Raw genomic sequence first — 21,303 nt, forward strand, 5'->3', positions numbered from 1 at the left:
CACACACACACACACACACACACACACACACAATATAAAAATTACACATATACACTATTAAAATGACACACACACATAACATTTTTCTCTCAAACGCATACACAAAATACTAAAATTGCGCATATACACTATTAACATATCACACGCATACATTTTTCTCTGACATATACATAAGATACTAAGATTGCACATATAAACTAATAAAATATTGCATGCACACACATACACACAAAGCATACAGACATACTATTCTGAATGATAGGTCGAAAATGTGTGCGTGTGTGTGTGAACTAACACTAGGCTGAATGAATGAATGAATGAATGAATGAATGAATGAATGAATGAATGAATGAATGAATGAATGAATGAATGAATGGGGATGAGACTTGAATTTCTCTGTGCGAGGAACTCATTTTTTGTATGTGTGAGATCTCCCAATTATGAGGGGCATAATTTGGATCTGATCTCCAAATTATGCCCCGCGTCTTCCGTGACACTCACACATAGAAAACGTTAGTCTCTCACACATAAAAAAGGAGTCTCTCACACAGAAAAATCCAAGTCTCATCCCCATTAATTCTTTAATTAATTAATTCGGCCTAGTGTTAGTTTACACACATTTTCGACCTATCATTCAGAATAGTATGTCTGTATGCTCTGTGTGTATGTGTGTGTGATATTTTAGTAGTGCATATGTACAATTTTAGTCCTCTGTGTGCGCGAGAGAGAAAAAAAATGCATGTGCGTGCGATATTTTATTAGTTTATATGTGCAATCTTAGTCTTTTATGTATACGTGTGAGAAAAAAATTGTATGCATGTGTGATATTTTAATAGTGTATATGTGCAATTTTAGAATTTTGCGTGTGTGTGAAAGAAAAATTGTATGCGCGTGATATTTTATTAGTGTACGCTAAATTTTAGTATTTTGTGTGTGAGAGAGAGAAAAATTGTATGTGCATGTGATATTTTGGTATTTTGTGTGCTTGTGTGACATTTTAGTAGTATAAAATGTGCAATTTTAGTATTTTGTGTGTATGAGTTTTTAGTAGTCGTAGCAGGTAAGTTTTAATTTTTTAAAATGTATTTCTCTACCCAACAAGAATTAGTTAAAGGCTACTTGATCTTGAAAATTGATCACATTTACATCATTAGCAAGAGATTCAAACNGCGACTTCCGTGACACTCTCACACATACAAAAAAGGAGTCTCTCACACAGAAAAATCAAAGTCTTAGTTTATATGTACAATCTTAGTTTTTTATGTATGCATGTGAGAAAAAATTTTTTATGCATGTGTGATATTTTAATAGTGTATACCGTATGTGCAATTTTAGTATTTTGTGTGTGAGAGAGAGAAAAATTGTATGCGCATGTGATATTTTGGTATTTTGTGTGCGTGTGTATGCTTGTGTGACATTTTAGTAGTTTTAGTATTTTGTGTGTATGAGTTTTTAGTAGTCGTGGCAGGTATGTTTTAATCTTTTAAAATGTATTTCTCTACCCAACAAGAATTAGTTAAAGGCTACTTGATCTTGAAAATTGATCACATTTACATCATTAGCAAGAGATTCAAACTTGTTAATGTTGAATTTCAGAATGAATGAAACACAACATCTCTGTGGCATAATAATGACCAAGTTCACAGGAGTTTATCCTTATTTCAATGTTGTCCACTTTTGCAAGGTTTTTTTTTTTTTCTTCTCCACACTCTGAGCTGGAAATATTTTAATAACATTGGGGAACTTTTTTCTAAAAACACATTTAAAACGTTAAAATTCTAAATAGTACAGATTTTAAAATTGAAGGGAAAATTTATAACATAACAAGCTAGGCCCAGTGTAACGAGTAAATAAATCAGTGTTGAAGAACTGAATAAACTGAAGAGGACGTGGTTTTATTTTGATATTTGCAGCCAAAAGTGTGATTGTAATGACAAGTAGCTAATCAGCAAGATAAGTAAGGCAGGTATGATTTAAAGTCATTCAATTAAGCAATAATTTGTAGAGTCATTCAAGTGGTCTTTATGATGAAGCTACAGCTAACATGAACAGACTTTTATGAATCATTAACAGCTGATAACTTGTGGATTCTACTGGCTAATAATGAAGTATATACTTTTCTAAAGTCTTTTCTTTATTTGATAGGAAAGCTGATTGTGAGAAAAAGGGAAGACATGCGGCAAAGGTCGATGGGCCGGGACTTGAACCTGTGATGGCCGCGTTGAGAACTAAGGCCTGGTTGCACGCTTTACCCCTGGGCCATCTCCCTGTCCAAGCATATACTTTCTCAGGGAACATGCTCCTCAATCAGAGCAACAATCTGTTGCTCACATATAGGCCTCCTTTGAATATTTGTTACAAGGGATAAAATCTGAATAAGACTTGAGTCTCAGACAAGGAGTCCAAGTCAAGCCTTAAGATTTTAAGGCAAGTCTAAATCAAGTGGGAAGTCTTTAATGTTGCAACATAAGTCCTACTCTAGTCAAAGTTGCCATCTCTGTTATGCACTGTTCATTGTTGGTCTATCACATGAAATCCCAGGAAATTGCAATACAATTATGGTAATGGGGTTGTTATGTGACAAAATGTTTATAACACTTTCGCAAGTGACGCCGTATAGATTTTGCTTTAGTAAAAGGAAAAAAAATGCACACATTTCTCCCTTTACACTTCTTGTGTTTCAAGCTGAATAAATTAGGTTTGTAAAAGCTGCACCAAACTTACTGCATCACGGAAAGTAGTTTCTCTAATTCAGTGCCAAGGCTGGCAGTAATGACACAGTGAGATCCTTATTGCATCCCTCTCATCACATTATAAGACTTTCGACCATATGGTCTGTTTAGTCCACAGAATTAAGCCCTGCAAAGGGTGAAATGATAGCAGGATTCTGCCGATTCTCATCTACTGAAGAGAGAAGACACAAATTGGTGGCTGGAAAGCAGAAGAACAGAACACATCTGCTTTCAAAGCCCCAGAATGAAACAGAAATGTCCAACAAGAGTTTGAGAGAACTTGACAAAAGCAGACAGCAGACAGAGAAAGCCAGATCACAACACAATAAGGAAGAATTGCGTCATCTCAAGATCCTTTGTTTGAATATCTGTCTGTATAACTGCAGCACTCTCGAACACAGACGCTCTAATCTTAAAAAAGACATATAACAGGCCATGCTTTCTCTTAGATCCTCATCAGCCCTGAGAGGCACTACATTTTCTATGCATCAAAGACACCTGCTTCAGTAATCAGCCATCCTCTGGCTTCAGTGGAGTTCTTTTTTCTCTCGCTGTTTTCATGAGACTGATTGAACCATAAACCATGAGATGGACATCATCTTCAAACACATTTTGCAATCTGAGAGACAATTCCCCAGCCTTCTCCAGTACATCATCTTTTTGATCGGCAGTCAGCCAGAAATTTTGCAAGAATATCTCGCTTCGTTTTGGCATCTCTCTATCCACATCTGAGTCATTCTCAGCTTTTCAAGAAAAGCTATGTTCTCCACTGCGCAAATTGGTGTGCCACAATTACCGCAATTTGTGAAATTTGTGTGCTTTGCTCCCAAGCAAAGTTCACGACATGTCAAAACATCTCGGGGTAGCTTTCGCAGCCATGTAATCGCTTCCCCGCCGCATTAAAAATCTTCTTGTTCACAGTTCAGCCGGCAGAACTTTCAAAGTTGTCTGCGTGCTTATCAGTGCCTCCTTGGGCCACCGAGAGCAGGGCTGCAACCATTGTTATGCTCAGTTAATTGGACCTTTGGGTACAAAAGGTTGAGAAATTCAACACCAAATAAATAAGCAGAAGCATCGAATTCCCATGACATATCCCCACGCAGGCTGAAATTTTCCCTTTTTCATTCTAGTCCATAGGCAGGCCTGTGTGAGCGGCTGATTCATTAGAGTGCTTCAGGAGGGTTCTATCAACCCCTCGGCTCAATCACACACCTACCTCTGTGCAAGTTGGTAAACTATCAGCCGGCTTCTGTCACAGCCTATTCTGTGACATATAAATTGTTGTTTAAAGTGATGTTTTGTGACTGGGAGCAAAACTACTCCTGGTTAATCAATACCACAAAATCCATTCGGCTCTCTGGGGGAAATGAGAGATGACCCAGCATGCCAAAGTGGAGCCAAAGTGAAAGTTTTGGAGGGACGGAGAAAAATGCCAAGGAACAAAGCCGTCGCCCAGCGAGCTCAAACGCCACTGTGTTCATCAGAAATCTCTCCACATTTAGGCAATCAGAGCGAACACAATAGCGGATGATTAAATTATGTCAACAACAAACCTCCAACTCAAACCTCTGCCTCCCAATAAACCCGTGTAGCCGTATCGCGGATTAGATTTAATAAAACAAAACCTTCAGCACCGGTTCTAAGCTCCTCGTGCGATGTGCGAGCCGAGCTCATTTATCACAAAGGTAGACATCAGGTTGCACAGAGGCATTCAGGGAATCTGTGCGATTGGAGGTCAGCGAGACATTTACCTGACAGCACCTGCCTCGGCGTAAAGTCTGGAGCTGACCATGTCTGTTGTAATAGGCATCAATAATGCAGACGCTTGGCCCAATAAAAACTCCCTGTCACCATGACTGTCCTCAAAGCGCCGTGCCAAATGCAGCACTCGCATCTCCCACAAAACCGCACACAACAAACTAATATGTGTAGGTTGAAGGATGAGGCTTCCACATCTGTGAGACAGATACAGCAGATACTCACTCATTCACTGTCTCGGATTTAATTATGTTTTCATCCAATCCCTCCCTCCTCTAGCTGTTACAGTTATAGCAGGAGCCCACTAGTCCTAGGTTTAATATTAACCCTCTGGTTGACGCACATTAAACGCCGCTGCTGTCACCGTGACCGTGACTTTGTGACGAGATGCGGGGTTTCTGCCGCCGGTTTTTATTCATTAAGTCGCACAGGGCTGCCGGATCCCTGTAGAATCTCCCACCATGAAAAACAACACTTCAGCAAAGCCCACTTCAAACGAAAACTAAAACGAAAGATGATGAGCTTTGACTGCTGTCACTAAGAAGTAGCACAGCATTTTCGTCATGACACAAAGACTGCAAAAAGGATTCAGCTCAATCAAAACATGCGACTTCTGCGGCCTTATGGCTGCATAGTTTAAGAGCAAAACACATTTATCATCTGCACTTTACTGGAGTGGTTCCTAACCATATTGCTTTTTACTTTCTGGTTTCCATTCAGCTACATACACTATACTTCTCTGGTTCAATGTGCTTTTCCTTTACATTTTATGACTCATTGCTTCATGCTTATAATATGACAGATGTCACCCAGGGGCCAAAACAAGCAACAGTCCATTGTGTTGAGGACTTTTTAAAGGGATAATTTACATTTTCAAAAAAAAAAAAAAAAGATATTCAAGGTTTCAAGCAGTAAATATTTTTCATGAAGTTGATTTGATGGTCTTGAAAGCTGAAATAATTGCAATTCTAAGCAGGGCCAAGATTGAATCTTCTTTAAAATCGAACATGCTGGGTTTGATTCCAGCTTCTTTCTTCTGCGGGTTTATGTACCTGCTGGGAAGGCACTTATCCCAGGTTTTCTGTATTTATAAAATACAGAAAACTGTATTTCATAAATACAGGTTTCTGTATTTATAAATTCCAAAGGTGAAATTTCACCTTTTCAACAGAGCTCTATACTCACATTAGATATTCAGAAAACACATAAATACAACTTAACGTCAATGTTTGAATGTGTGTTTATTTATTAATGCTGCTGAGAGAATGTGGCTTTAATGTTAAAGCGTTTGGAGTGGTCATTTTGACTAGAAAAGCACTAATTAAAATCTGCATATTTATGATTGTATGTAATATTTTTACGCCACTTCCATTTTTTCTATAAGGGAGTAAATGTGTTATATTCAGTATATCTGAGCGTGACTCAGTGCATATTGTCTTGCAGAAAGTTTTTAGATTTTATTCTAGTATCACGTGTTGATGTGCCCCTAGACAAGGCAATTAAAGCCCAAGGTGGCTACTGATCTGCATATTGGCATATAAATGTGTGTGTGTGAGCGAATGCGTCTCTAGTCTAAAGCACTTTCAGTGGTCATTATGAATTTCCTATTTTTTACAGAAATAGGCTTATTTGTTGCGTCCAAACTCTATTTTTTTATGTAGACATCATTTTTTTAGGTAAAAAAAAAAACCCTGCTAACATGATTTCAGTTTAAAGGTTCTTAAAATAATAGACCACTATGATTGAAGTTGTTTTAAAAGTAGAAGTCTGCTTTAGTCCTGATCTCTGTTGAACATCAGAGACCAACTGATCTAGATTTCTACAAAGTAAAACACCAGGGGAGTTGTATACAGCAGGGAACATATTTACTGCCTATTACTAGTCAGTAGAACCGCTCTTCAAAAGTCCTGAATTGTTCCTTTAAAGAGGGCGTATAATATAAGACATCATGTAATAGTGTTTCCCTCATCAAAAACATGCCTGGAGTGTTGCTTTGATTCTTTCATGCATGTTTGAGGAATCCTTGCATCTCCCGTGGCAACCATTCTGGGGTGCCTAAACGCTTGTCTCACGAAATACTGCCTGTTTCCACAAAGCACTTGGACCTGCAGTCTCCAGTCGAGCTTTGGCCTCACAGAGTAGCCTTCCTCTGCACAGCGACTTGTGGCAGCAGCAAATAACAAACACCTGGTGGAACGACACATCTGCTGAGCTTGTCATGCAAGCTAACGCTCATAGGAACGGTTGTCAACAGCATAACGGAGGAACGTTGTGATGACGTGCTGAAGGCAGCGTGTCGGTAAAAAGCAGCGACTTCTTAAAAGAGACAGAAGAAAAATTGTCAAATTGCTGAGTCAAATTTCTTCTAAGTTATTCTTGATGTATACAGCATTTTTATACCAATTGACGGTAAAAGTTACTTGATTGTTCTATAAAATGGTTCTATACGCCTGCACAACACCTAGTATTGCTCTTTTAAGAGTTTGTGTCAACTTAATATCCGACTTACAGTGTATAACTCTTTGGTGTTCTCTCTTTATTGGAAAAGAGATTGTTTTTTCCGCTAATGGTTAGTCAGAGCAGGCCCAAGAGAAACAAAGGACTTCTGCTCGAGTATTTTTTATTTTTTTATTCCATGCAGGGAGTTGGAAAAGGGGAAAAAAAGAGGAGCTCCTATTTGGCTGAAGTTCAGAGTAAGCCGGAGCAGTCTGACATTCCCCTCCTCGGTATTGTTGAACGGGAAGGATAATTGGGATAATTAGAGATGAAAGGGGAGGAGGAGAGTGCAAGGATTCCAAGTGTAAAAGAACAGTTTCATCCTGAGCTACAGCGTTGGACTTAGAGTGAGTGATTTAGGTGTGGCCTTCTCCAATTATTTTATAATTCCACTTAAAACAACTACAATCTTGAAAACGCCAAAGGTTCACATGACTTGCATTTAATAAACTTAGACTAATGATGTTACAGTTGCACCATTTTATCTTCGTACTCAGATAGTAGTAGGTTTGGCCACTTGCTTCACTTTTTTTTCATCATGTATGAGACATAAAACAATTTTACATTTTAAAGAAACCGGTGTACTGTCTATAGGCCCTGCAGCCAATGGCTAATTCAGACACCCAGACCCTAGTGGGGCTTTAAGAAGTCAACCTTTAAAACTAATGATACAAAGAAACCTATTTAAAGCTAACAGTAAAATAAGACTTAAAAATAACAATGCATTAAAGTGCTGAGCAGTGCAACTCATGCTAGTTTCAATCTCTACACATTTGTCTCTGTTTGAGACTTTTTTTTCCACATATATTTAAATGTTCTAAGGCTAGCACATTGTTACTTACTGGTGGCAAAGAATTACAAGTGTTGGATCCTTAAATGAGAAAGATGATTGTCCAAAGGATGTTTTGCACCTAACTGAATTGCAATCTCTGTTTACAGCTCTGCTTGTTATGACTCCTGCTGTGGGTGATTTAGAAATCATTTGGCTGAACATTTTTGGAAGATTTCCTAATATGACTTTCAAATTTAAGTTGGGAATCCAAATAATATCCAGGTACTTGAGGCAATCTCCTTTTTGGATCTCGATGTTATAATTTAGCCCAATTGTATTTGATAAATAAAAAAAAAAACACATTGAGATACTTTTATTGCAATTTAAGAACCCAAGAAGAGAAAACGATTCTTCATCTGTTAGGACTCTTCATCCAATTGTCATAAACTTTTGTCATGTGTTTCACTTATTTTTTTTTTTAGGATTTGTAAGTGTTTGCTTTTTATATTCAGTCCAAGCCTTAGGATCAATTCCTTGTAGTATCCTCTAGTTTTTGAAATGTATTTTTATTCTTGTCTGAACTGCAGACCTTAGTTGTGTTTACTTGATCTTCATTCCTTATTTTCTGTCCCTTTGTGAGCTGAGAAACTCAAATCTGCAGTATTTGAGTTTCTGTGTACTCTGAGTGTTGTGTCTCTGGTATCGTTGGTGTCTAAACTCCCAGATCTACTCAGTATCTTCCTTCAGTGTCTTAGCTGTCTGCACTCCCAAGCTGTCTCCCATCTGCTTGTTAACTTACCTGTCTAACATTCCAGTAATCAGGCTTTCTAGAGTAAATACTACTTGGGTTTTCTCACTCAGTGTGAAATCGTCCTGTTATTGCCACCAATCTGGTTTCTTATGTTCATCTTGTGCTACATTATGTTGTCTTCACCCCTGGACCCTAGTTTTTGTAAGTTTTTGAATATCTTTTCTCCAGTAAACTGCTTATTTTCACCTGCCTACCTCCTGCCTCGACCACGGCGTGCTGTGAAGCTTTGGCAAAATGAACGCCGACTCTAAATCAGTCTGTCTTGATTTACAGCAACTACTCTCCTAAATGTGCCTCAAATTCATAAATAAAAAAAGAGAGGGGATTAACTCTGTATATTCGGAGCAATGTGCAGAAATAAAGAAAGTAATGGAGGGATTACAAACGAGGCAAGAAGGACATTAGCTCCCACATCGCATCAGGGCCTGGATGAAGCATTTTCCAGCCATATGAAACATAAAGCGGCACATGAGTAATGATGATCTTAGGGCAGAAAATCAAAACAATCCCCGCATCATTCTTTAACGTGCAGTAACGAGAGCTTTCAGCATCTTTTCTACGTAGTCAGTTTGCTTTGCTTCGCTGATTCAAAATAACCAAAACCTCATTAAGATTTTTCAATAAAAATCATGATTAAAAAAAATATTACCATAATTCTAAGCAATGAGCCTCCTTCACAGAACGTCTAAAAATGTCTATGAACCCACAAAGTACTGCAAAAAATAATAATAATAATATGAAGATTAAGGTGCTGATCAGATGACTCCAGAGATAAACTTCTAAAAGGCAGAAGAGCTGTGAATGAAAAGAAAACACTACGACTCAACATCCAGGGTTAGACCATCAGATACTTGCCAATGGAGACTTTTTCTCACAACATACTGAAATCGTCTACAAGAAACACAACATTGACATGTGCTCAAGATAATATCTCCAGCCTTTACTTGTTGAATTAGGCCCAACATGTCGCACTTTTCTCCAGATACAACTTCCTAAGTATTAAAGACACATCAGGACTGTCCCGCATAATAGCTTCATCTATTAAAAGATTTGCTTCACCTCTAAATTCACTATTGGATTAACAGAAGTGCTCATTGATCAGGATGTACAGGACATAAAAGACATCCTTTCCATCGCAAAGTACCATGAGTCAGGAGAAATGTCTGCAAAAAAAACCCTCCACATTCACTGCAAATGCCATTAGATTAAAAAAGAACAATAATACACAATCTATGTTTAAACCTGTCTAATGACAAATGGGGCTACAGAGCAATACTCTAACTGAGGTTGAGCTATTTAGAAAAGAATGACTGAAGCTGGTAGAGAAATACTCCTAAAGGTGATTCTGCATAAAATAATGTGGGTGTAGGTCTGGGGGGAGTTGCTGAATCCAGATACCTGGCACTTTTTTCAGATATTGAACACATTTATCGCTTTTTTTATAAACACGAAGGATTGCGAGACCATTCATGCTTTATCCCCTTTTAAAACTATCCCATACTCTTAAAACTTTGCTGGCCCTCTTGATGAAGACTTTGGCCCCGGTATACCTTACATTAAAATGATCCCACTAAATCCTCATTTTAATTCTCTAATAAAGAGAGCACAGGCAGAGGATCAGTTCTTCTGCTCTGAGGGCCGTAAAAGTCAAGCCAACATCTCTGCCAGACAACACACATTTTTATGTGCCATCACATCCCTTCGTGTTTGCTCTTTTCTCTTCTCCTAAGGGTAGGTGTTCATCCTCTCATCTTCCCTCCTTTTTGCCCTCCAACAATTTTGAAATGCTTGTGCACATTGGCGTTTCTGCAGCTATATACTAGCATATTTCCCCTTCCCGCCCCCCAAACGTACTGTGCCCTATAACCCTCCTATCTACACTACAGGGTAGAGTACATGCACACCTCATTCCACTCCTGCCCTCTGAACAGTCTCTCGCTTCCATCTGACAATTACTTTTCACCAGGCTGACCTCTCATCAGCAGTCAACAACTTTCTGTCACTCATCTGGCTGCCCTTTACTTATTTTCAGCGAAGCTTGCAGAGACATACAGAGAAAACACACACACACACACGCTCTCATTGGCATGTATTAACACATTCCCATCTCTTTTTTTTTTCTACCACTGTGTTTATCTTTCTCACCTTTGCCTCTCTTAACTTTTCCGATCTCATATCAACGTTCACGCCGCTTGCTCTGACCTTTCCGAGTCGCTTGTTTCCACTTTAAATATCTTTTCCAGGTGCAGAGGAGAGAGGAGGTCTCCATTCCGTCCTTGCGCTGATCTTGTTCATACAGCTTTAATCACATCTTTCAAAAACACAGTGGCAAGCACACCTTTCCTACCTGCGAGGCAGAAGATGCATGCAAAGACTTTGGGAGACGACGAAGACTGCGGGGAAGTTAGACACAGATCTGATAAATGAGAAGCCACAAAGCAGAAATCCAGCGCTGCAGACTTGTTACAGCTCCAAAGCAGAGGTGCCGGAGGTGACGAGTCTAAGAATTTGGATACTTAACACGAAGCAAACACATTTAAATAATTAGATATGCAGATAGAAAAACAATTCCCACGCGTGTACGCACAACCACACACATGCTTTCCATCACAATAAAAACATGAAGCCCAATCCCCCGGGAATTCTTTAAAAACTGTATTTAATAAATGCAGACGTCTTTTTGTGAAATTGTTTTCTACTTAAACAAACAGCCCTTCAGTCACAAATTACCAGAAAAAAAATAAATAAAAAAGAGAGATAGTCTCTCCTCAATTCATTTCACATCACAAGGGGGAATATGCAAATTTAGTTGGAAGGAGGTGGGGCAAGTTGGAAAAGAGAAATTGGATTAAAGGCAGCATGAGGCGAGATGCTGACTGCGAGACAGAGATGGGGGGAGGCGAGGTCGGAAGAAAGAGAGAGAGAGAGGGGGAGAGGAAGAAAGCTCCCAGACAAAACATCCTGCAAAGAGGTGATTACCACAAACTGAATACCAGCCTGCCCACAGATAACTAAAGACGAGGGGGGAAGCAGCTCAAGCCCATTTAGGGCAGTACCGCGTGTTCAATACTCCCCCTAACCCGTCAAATACCATTAACAGATTCCCAGTCAGGTGCAAAGAAAGCGATTCTTCGGGTGGGGACAAGCGAAAGCGAGGAGGGGAAAAAAAAATCCCCACCACAAATCTAAACTGACGTCCTCTGTGGGCCAGTGGAAATCCTATAGAGGGAGAGCTGGCGATGGTCCCTGGCTCCCTCTCGACAAAACAACACTGCATAACCAGTGTGCGAGTCGTGAGTCATGGCCTACTTCCACTGCCTTTACCTTTTCTTTTCTTTTTTTATTTTTCTATACAGATGGTTTGATACACAGAGGGTATGTCAGAGAAAAATATTGTTTTCTCAGGGGATTCTTAGAGCACTGAATATAGTTTAGAAGTCAAATATTGTTCCAGCATTAGCAGGAGATCTTGTCAAGAAAAAAGGAAGACTGCTCTCTCTAAGCCCCGAGGAAAAGCAAACTCTTTAAACAAACAAGGCAACGCTACCGTATGCTAAATTTGATGCTTCCACACAGGGAGTACGAACCAGTCGGGGGGGTCCTGAAGTCATTTCTATTCAGCAATAAAGTCCTAATTAAACTCAAAACTTCAAAAGCATCTTGTAGTGACACGTGGATACGTACAAACAAATTGAAATTAAGCTTCACTCATGCTCTGGTGACGCATCATTTTCTGAAGTTTTGACGAAAGGATGATTAAAAGACGAGAAATTGCCAAAGTATTAGTTTTGTTCCGCAAAAAGAGAAAGCAATTCCAAACTTTTGGAGGCGTAATTAAAAAAGAAAGTGGTGTAATGAATCACGTCGCAGGGATGGTAATATGTAGCATACGGATATTGTTTCAAAAATGAGTGAGAGTAATTAGCTAGCTCAAACCAGTCAGAAAGAAGCAGTCAGATATGACAGTCTGCTGCACTGTTACATTAACTGATCAATTACAGCAGAAAATACCAATCAAAACAAGGTTTAATTTTATGAGAGCAGGAGCATCAGATACGAGAGTTACGGTAAATTATTTCAATCAAATCCATGATGATGAGAATCAACAATGTGGGTTCCTGACTGGCCTGAATGGAAAAACATGTCAAACCCTTTGTAGACACATTCAGACCCCTCGGCTTTTTCCACTTCCGTCACAAAACAAACCCAAAGCAGTGTGTATTTTATCGGGATTTCGATGGTAGATGGTTGGCCAGGAAAGGAAAGATATTTACTTTTTAGATATTTTTTTATACCTGAAATTCTGAACTGTGCCATGATTGTGTAGCATCTAAGACTCTGTAGGAGTCACAGAGGTCAGAGGGCAAAGTATAAACTATGTGTGGTGGAAAACCAACACTGTGCATCACTCTAAACCAGGGGTGGGCAATCCTGGTCCTGGAGGGCCGGTGTCCTGCAACTCTTAGACGTCTCCCTGGTCCAACACACTTGAATCCAACAGCTGAATCACCTCCTAAGTGCAGTCAAGTTCTCCAGAGTCCTGCTAACAACCTCATTATTTGACTCAGGTGTGTTGAAGTAGACACACCTAAAAGTTGCAGGAGACCGGCCCTCGAGGCCTGGAGTTGCCCACCCCTGCTCTAAACAGACAATCCCTGCTGTAAAACAAGGTGGTGGAAGCATCATGCTGTGGTTTCCTTCAGCAGGGACAGGCATGCTGCTCTGAGTTGGTGGTGACATGTGACATGGATGGAGGAAAACCTGTTTGAGAACAAAATACATTTTTGACAGGATCATCTACTAACAGGACGACGATCCTAAAGGAATCAGCCAGAACTACAATGGAACGGTTTAGATTAAAACATATCCAGGTTAAAACGGCCCAGTCAAATTCCAGAGCTAAATCCCATTGTGAATCTGTGTGAAGATTTAAAAGAAAATTGATGTTCACAGATGAACTCAATACAATGCAACTGAGCATAACCAATTTGGGACAAAAAGGCAACTGGGCAGAAACTGTAGATGTACAGAGCTGTTGGAGATATGCTGATGTTTTTGTTTTGTTTTCATTTTATAAAAGGTTTGCAGCTGAAAATGCACTAAAAAGTTGCTCTTATAGTTACTGACTGTGCATTGTTATTCAATGCACAGTCTTGTCTGCATTGCACACAAGACTCTGCATTGTGTGCAAGACTTTCAAAAGAACTGGGAAAACCTCCTAATGCACTACACTGTGCTGGTCTGTCACATGATGCACAAAAAAAAAAAAAAAAAAAAAAAAAAACATTTTGTTTTGGTTTTAATGTTTAATGTGACAAAGTGTGGAAAAACTAAAGTGGTATGAACACTTTGCAAGGCTCTCTATCCTAATATTGATTCTGATAAGTGCGTCAGGCTGCACAGGTAGTTCAGTGCTCAAACATGTTAAATCCTCAGCCCTATCGTTAGCATAGACGCTGAGTGTTGGCTTAGCTCACTCCGCTCCAGGTAAGTCCAAAAGGATTGACGCCACACTGTGCGTAATCCTGAAGCGCTGCTCCATCTCCCATCTACATGCGCAGGCAGCGTATCTAACTGTCAGACTTGGCTCTTTAATCTCTATTTGAACAACACTAATACCAGCTCTTGTGATGGCTCTAATCATAACCTCAAACTTATTAACGCGAAAAAGCCTCACACCACCGTGATTAGCTTTTCATGCCCACATTAACCACTTAATGAATGCTTTCACTATGCATTAAGTAAACCTGCATTCACCACCTAACAGCAATGGGTACTTTATCCACCACAGAAAATGTCTCAACTATTTGCAGGTGTGAACATGAATATAAAAATAATTGAAAAGATTCTGAGCGATTGCAAATGTATGGATGTGCATTATTGATTAATTTAGTATTTTTGAATTGAAGTGAATATTATTATTTTTTTGTTTGTTTCTGTTCAAACATGTTCTCAAACAATATTAGATTGATTTACATCTTTTTAAGTTAGACGAAGACAACCTGGAGAGTCAAAACAGCAATACTCTATTATTATCGGAAGGAATTATTAAAAGATATATGAAAGTGGTCAAATTACATAAACTCCCGTTTTCAAACAAGCTGCAGTGATTGCAGCTTTTCTTTTTTTTTCTTTTTTTTTTCTAGTAACGCCTGATCACCTCTGCACATAAGCTTGGCAGAATTTCTGTTGATTCCACGGTCTTAACTGCAGGAGTTTGCAGAGTTTCCTCACATGAACTTCTCGCTTCATGTCCCACAACATTTCTACTGGATAAAGGTTTTTGGTTTAGAAATTTCAGCTATCACCCAGAGGTTACTGTTCAGTGGTCGCTACATGCAGGGAAACCAACAGGGCCAGACCACCGCTTCATCAGATCAGGCTGTGGAGAAACAACACCTTTTCCTTGAAACTCTGCCATGTATGCCACTAGTGTGTTTTTTATTTATTTATTTTTTTTTTACATCATTTACTGAATATTATACGAATAGCACTCATGTTTATTTTGTGGAGATCTCTTTCTTTTCTGGCTGTACTCTACACATCTGCAATTATTTCAGGGTCTGTATGAACACTGACTTGCAAAAGTATTCAAGTCTAGCAGTTGTTTTTTTTTAATTTGTCATGTTTTAACCACATATATTAAACATTGTCTATTAGATCAATACACAGTGAAGCTCAGCTGTAAAGTGCATGAAAAAAATTACTTTTTTTTTCCACAAAATTGGCAAAGTGCAATGTGGATATGCATTCTGCTCCCTTTAGTCTGATACACATAAATTAAACTCAGTCGCAGCTTTGTCACAGCTTTTCTGTGAAGTGATCATAGCTTTGTTGGTGAGTTTTAGTGAACAGACAGCAGAGATGGATTAGAATATTGGGGAGATGGGTGGAGTGAGAAGAAAACGGATCTAAGACAGTAGCAGGCTGGAGACGACTAATGTCATGACGATGGTGATGAGCCTTCCAGCAGGACAGCGGTGTTAGACCAGAGCTACAACAGAATGCTTCGCCATGCGTTAAAATGACCAAAATTGAGCTTCTATGCAAATCCCTGTACACATCCCCAAACACACTATCTTTTCTTAAGCAGCTGCTCAGAGTTGATAACTTGTTTGAGGATCCAAAAAAACCTTAAATTGGGTCAAAGGTCAGCCTTCCAGCAAGTCAACAAAATGCAAGAAACAACAAGAAGCTCCAACAGAATCACACAGATGAAAGCATATCCATTTGTTAGAATGACCTGGCCTAAATCCAATTGAGAGTCTGTTACATGACTTGAAGACTGGTGGTTAGCAGATGATCTCTCTTCAGTCTAACTGAGCTGAGGTTATTTTAGAAATACGAATGAACAAAAAAACATGTTACGAGTCAGAATGTGCTCAAAGTCCAGAACTAAATCCAGCACAGATTTTGTGATAAGATCTGAAAATGTATGTTCACAGACACCATTTGGCAAAGGAGAATGGGTAAAAAAATAAATAAAAAATCACGAGACAAGCAAATCTAAGCATATCCTCCATACTCTCCTACCCCCAATTGTTTTTAATTGCAGCTTTAATTGTAATAAAAGATACATATGCACAGAACACTTCTCAGATTTTTATTTTTAAACCTTAAGAACAGTTAATCTAATTTATTTTAGTTCCTATACTATAAAGTTCATGAAAGCTTATGGTTTAAATGTGACAAGTTGTAAAAGACTTGCAGGTATGCAAATTGCTGAGCACTGCAGCAGTATAAACAGTTCAAGCAACTTTAGTACAGAGCAGGAGTGATGATGATCTTGATTGATGAGAATCAACAAGAAACTGAAATAAACAATGATGCTGTAAAGACAGGCATTCTGACTTTTGTAAAAAATGTCACATTCTCTTTCAGTGGCGAGCTCTTTTAATCTCAGTTAATTGTCTGCGAAAGTCTTAGAAAGCAGAATTTTCCGGCTATTTTCTTTTGCACGTTGATGCCTCGGTAGTTTTAATGTTTGCCGCAAACTGCTGTAACTAGCACTCTGAGGGATCTGCCGTCTGCCTGTAATCTGATGGCAACGTCTTGTTTGACTCGCAGCAGGTGACTGTCAGTACGGCGGACAGCTCTGTGCCTCGGAGAGTTCACTGTGGTAAAATAAGTCAAGATGACGCAAACGCATGGGGCCTCATTAAAACTATTGCTATCGCGCCTGGGGTCAATTTTCATGTGACCACACAGCCACATTCACAGACCAAACAAGCATACACAAAACGCTCCCTGATGCATTTGCGAAATTGTGGCTTTCATGTCCCAAAATTCATTACAAAGGGATCTCAAGCACCAAGTCACATGGGAGACCTGACTGAACCTCTATAAATACTAATCAAAAGGCTAAAATTGGGTTATTCTATCAGAGAGACATACATGTATGGATCCAAAATGAGACAAGCAGAAGAAAGGCCTGTCGTTCCAGTCTCCTGTCAGGGTTCGGTTTGAAAAGCCATAGACACAGGATAAGAATCATGCCATGCCTTTGATCACGAGAGGAGAGTTTTGCAGGTGAGAGAGGTACAATGGAAGAAGCTATCTGAATATCTGTCAGTCCAGACCTGCTGAATTTTGCTGCTCACCTGTTAAGTGAGCAAAAGAGAGAGAGAAGATTTTTTTTTTTACTATATTCCTTCTCTCCCCAAAACCCTCCAGACACCTACCTTTGCAAGAATGCATCTCAATCAGGCATGCAATTACAATCTAGAGCACGCTGTGAAACGTAACAGCAGCAGGCAATTTGAACGAAAACAGTGTACGCTGTTTCCTGCACACCGTGAGGCTCAATTAAGAAGCAAATCATTTGGATTCAACGTTTTTCTCGTTTTTCCATCTTCCCGTTTTTGAGCTTAAAGTCTAACTTTTTTTTTTTTTTTTGAGCAACACATATACTTCAGTACAAATCTCAGCTACCGATAATTTCCACCTTTTCCCCGAGCATGTGAGATGTTTCCTGACTATGGTAGTGCTACTTCAAATCCCTGGGCCTAGAGAGCGAATGTGAGGAGGATTAGAGGGGTAATGCCAGCTGATGAGAGGGAGAGGGTCGCAGTGGTTTGCCACTCTACACGGATTAGCTCTGAAAACAACTTCACAGCTCAAAACTATGTCAATCAAGGACGCATAATTTAGTCAACCTGAAAAGGTCCCTTCATGAATCACCATTCTTCTACATCAAATATGCTCTTATTGTTCGGTGGCTTTCTGCGGTACAAAACTAATAAATAAACAAATGTGTCATTACTGTGAAAATGCAGTCCTGGTGTTTAGGTGAAAAAAATGCTGTCTGTTAAATTTTAATCACTATTTCTAGCAGGAGACCAATTTCTGCTCTTTTCAGTGTTTTGTTTTTTTTTGGTTTGTTTTGTTTTGTTTTCTATGAAGCATTTCTAAGTTCAAAATATAAAATAGGCTGGTCAACACAGGGGTTAGAGTGATCAAACTGGATATTTTGTGTTTGTCGCTAAAGTGGGGTTACCACCAAGGGGGGGTGGGAGGGGCAAGGGCAGTGACAGCTGTCATGATACGCACCCACCTCAGACACAAACGGTGCATAAATTAGCTGGACTCAGTTAGCATAACTAATAAAGTTTCTGTTTGCATGGGTGCATCTCAAAGTAAAATATCGTTGAAAAATTAATTGATGTCAACCATCTATTTCAAACATAAAAATCCAGAAATTATAGATGGAGAACACAAAAGGTTTGACTCAAGATTAGAATAATACATAGGACTAATAAAACAACATTATTTATAATGCAGGAATGTTATTTTAAAGCCACGAAAAGGCCAACACTATCATGGGAAAGACTACTGACTTGGCAATCATTGACAATCCCCACAAGGAGTGTTAGCCACAAAAGATCATTACTAAATCTATCTATCTATCTATCTATCTATCTATCTATCTATCTATCTATCTATCTATCTATCTATCATATTAATTTAAAATCCTTATTAGTGGTTTCTTGCATTGTTAATATTTTCTGAGAAGCCAGTTTGTTAAGTCATAATAATCATAGCTAACACAACAAACTGCCTAAATATATCACCCTATTGATACAGTTTAGTGATATTTCAATAATACAAGCTTCACTTTTGGATTTGCATAAAATAAGTGATCATTTGAATGATCTAATTTGCTGAGATAGACTTGTGTGTGTGGAACTGAGGCATTTGCCAACTTATTCTGACTGAATTAAAGTTCTAGCTGGTCCCCCCAGGCAGCATTTAGCAGCCGCAAACTCTGCATATATATCGGGCCGCACCAATGCCCGTTATGAGTTTAATCAGTGGGTCAAGTCTAATGAGAGGGCCTCAGGTGATGAAAAGTTTCGTGTCCAGATGGTGGCACAGTTTAACCAAGTGCATTTAATGTGCAGCGTTTCATTAAAGTAGGGCAAAATCACTGCAAAGCAGATAATTGTGCAGAAAATGAGAGAAGAGGCGGGGTGTCGGGGTGTTGCGTGGCCTGAGTTGAGCTCGGATAGACCGAGGGATATTCAACACACCTCGTTTGTCTTGAATCTTAACAGTGAGCTCCAGGAAAGGCTCCGTCTCCCTATCCAGCCTCCGGGTTACTGTTATATCTCCACTGTCGCGGCCCACGGTGACCGGAGAGCTTTCTGACTCCGGGTAAATGAGCTCGTAGGCAGCTGACTGAAACCTGGTGGGATTTAGGCTCATTAGGACTGAGCCGACGCCGGCGTCCTCAGACACGTTGAGGGAGAGCACGGTGCTGGACTCGAGGAGCGCCCTCGGCGACCGTCCTGCCCTCTCTGGACCGACTAAATCAGCGGAACGCGTCATCCATCGCTGTGGTGAAACAGTAACTAACACAGGTTTGCTGGCCAAAGGAGGCCAGCCGTGATCTCGCACGTACAGATAAAATGTAATGGGAGAAAGGAGACCCAGGATAGAGTCGACGAGCAAAACTTCCCCCGTTTTCGGGACAACATAGAAACTGCCATTTTTTGGTACGGAGGCGAACGTCAACTCTGCGTTCCTCCCGCTGTCCTCGTCGACAGCTTCCAGTCTGTAAACAACAGTACGGAGCGCGGTGGTGTCGTCTAAACTTATATGAACACTGTCTGCGCTCACTAGGGTCGGTTCGTGGTCGTTGGTGTCCAACACGTCCACTTTCACCAACGCAACCTCGAAGACGGCAGATTCCGACGCGCACGTCTGGCAGCACAGCCCGACGCTCAGCAGGTATTCTGAGCGTGACTCTCTGTCTAAAACCCGGGAAGTTTTCAGCAGCACATTTCCCCGCTTGTGGTGGGCGAAGACGTGGAAATCCTCACTGCCATTTCCAAACAATTTAAAGTGCATTCCGGAGACTGGGCACCATTTTTGCGCGTCGATGCGCTTCACCGTAATGCTGAGTCCGTTCACTTTGGACGCCGCTGGCGAGTTCTCAAAAACGTGTCCGTGAAAGAAAGGCAATCGAGCCTGTGTTTTATATCCAGCTGCCGGCATTAGAAGGCAACACAGCAAAACACCCCAAATCATGTTGGTGGCAAGTTATGCACCTCCAAACGTTGGGGGGTGGGGGGGGACACCTGACGAGAAAATCCTCAAAAAACAAAAGGAAAACACTTGAGAAACATTTCCTTCATAGTTATCCGCGGTGCGATCCGTGCAGGTCAGCCCTCTGAACTTTAAGTCTTTGCAGCCAGGGAGATCCCTGCCTTGGCTCCATGAAGGATCTGCGTGCAGGCAGACGGTCCAGTGCGCTGCAGGCAGTTTCCCGTTCTGGTATCCAGCGTTCAGCACCAGAGAACCGGACAGCGCCAAGCGCGGGGGCGTGTCGGCGCACGGGGACGGAGCGCCTAGTCGGTGAACCCCACCCTGTGCGCTGGTCAGTAGGGTCCTTCCCTCAAATCTCAGCACAGGGACTGAGCCGTTGCACGCACGGCATGCGTCTTTGCAGCTGCGTACCACATACGCTCTCTCTCTCAGCATAAAGAATTCTTGTTATAAGGAAAGGGGGGACAAAAAAAATCTCTGATAAGCTTCCCGTCCGCATGAGGACCGCTGAAGATATGCGCTCTTTCTCCACCCTGCGCTGCGTGCAACTATTAAAGTATCCAAATGCTGATTACGCGGCGCGTCTTTAATTCTGCACGAGTCGCTGAAAGGTGAATTACTCATGCACAGCACTCATCTTCTCCCTTAGGGACTGAACTCATGACCTAATGTTCCCAGGTCTTATATGGATTTAAGGTTACTATTCCTTTTAACCTGCAGTGCATTGCTCGAGCCACATCACAAGCACTTTTAATTTGTAACCCACAAGAAACAAAAGGAACTACAGTGTGCGCCTGAGTTTATATGCATAGGCAGAGATTTGGGTTGTTAAACTATGCAAACACGATGATTTAAGGCAGCCTACGCTAAATAGCTCCATATGTCTCTGCAGCCAGAATGTGTGCATCAGAGTTCAAATTAACAGCGTCAATGTGCGTGCTCTTCCTTTCCTTTCTCACTTTGCAGGCGAGCCAAGTACAGGGAGCAAAAATAAATAAATAAATAAATAATCTGTAGGTGGTAACGTCTAATTCCCACTTAGTGTAAACTTCCAATTCCCCATAGCTGTCTTCCAGCCAGCATGTGTATGGGCCCCATATGAATTTTGCTCAGGTTGAATACTAGGGTCCACAATGAGATTCTTTGTATGAGGGAACATTTAATTGGCCAATACAGAGGAAACCCTT

At 40.4% G+C, this 21,303-nt stretch overlaps 1 protein-coding gene across 1 annotated transcript in view; it reads right to left on the reverse strand.

Moving 5' to 3' along the window:
- Positions 1-20,999, reverse strand: part of LOC103144383 (neural-cadherin-like) — a 163,495-nt gene extending 142,496 nt beyond the window's left edge. The window contains exon 1 of the mRNA XM_016676047.1: positions 19,099-20,999. Within this exon, the coding sequence (XP_016531533.1) occupies positions 19,099-20,098 (1,000 nt within the window). The 5' untranslated portion in view covers positions 20,099-20,999. The remainder of the gene's footprint in view (positions 1-19,098) is intronic.
- Positions 21,000-21,303: the final 304 nt, after the last annotated feature.

The sequence above is a fragment of the Poecilia formosa genome, unplaced genomic scaffold (assembly GCF_000485575.1).
Source record: "Poecilia formosa unplaced genomic scaffold, Poecilia_formosa-5.1.2 Scaffold125, whole genome shotgun sequence".
NCBI classification, from domain to species: Eukaryota; Metazoa; Chordata; class Actinopteri; order Cyprinodontiformes; family Poeciliidae; genus Poecilia; species Poecilia formosa.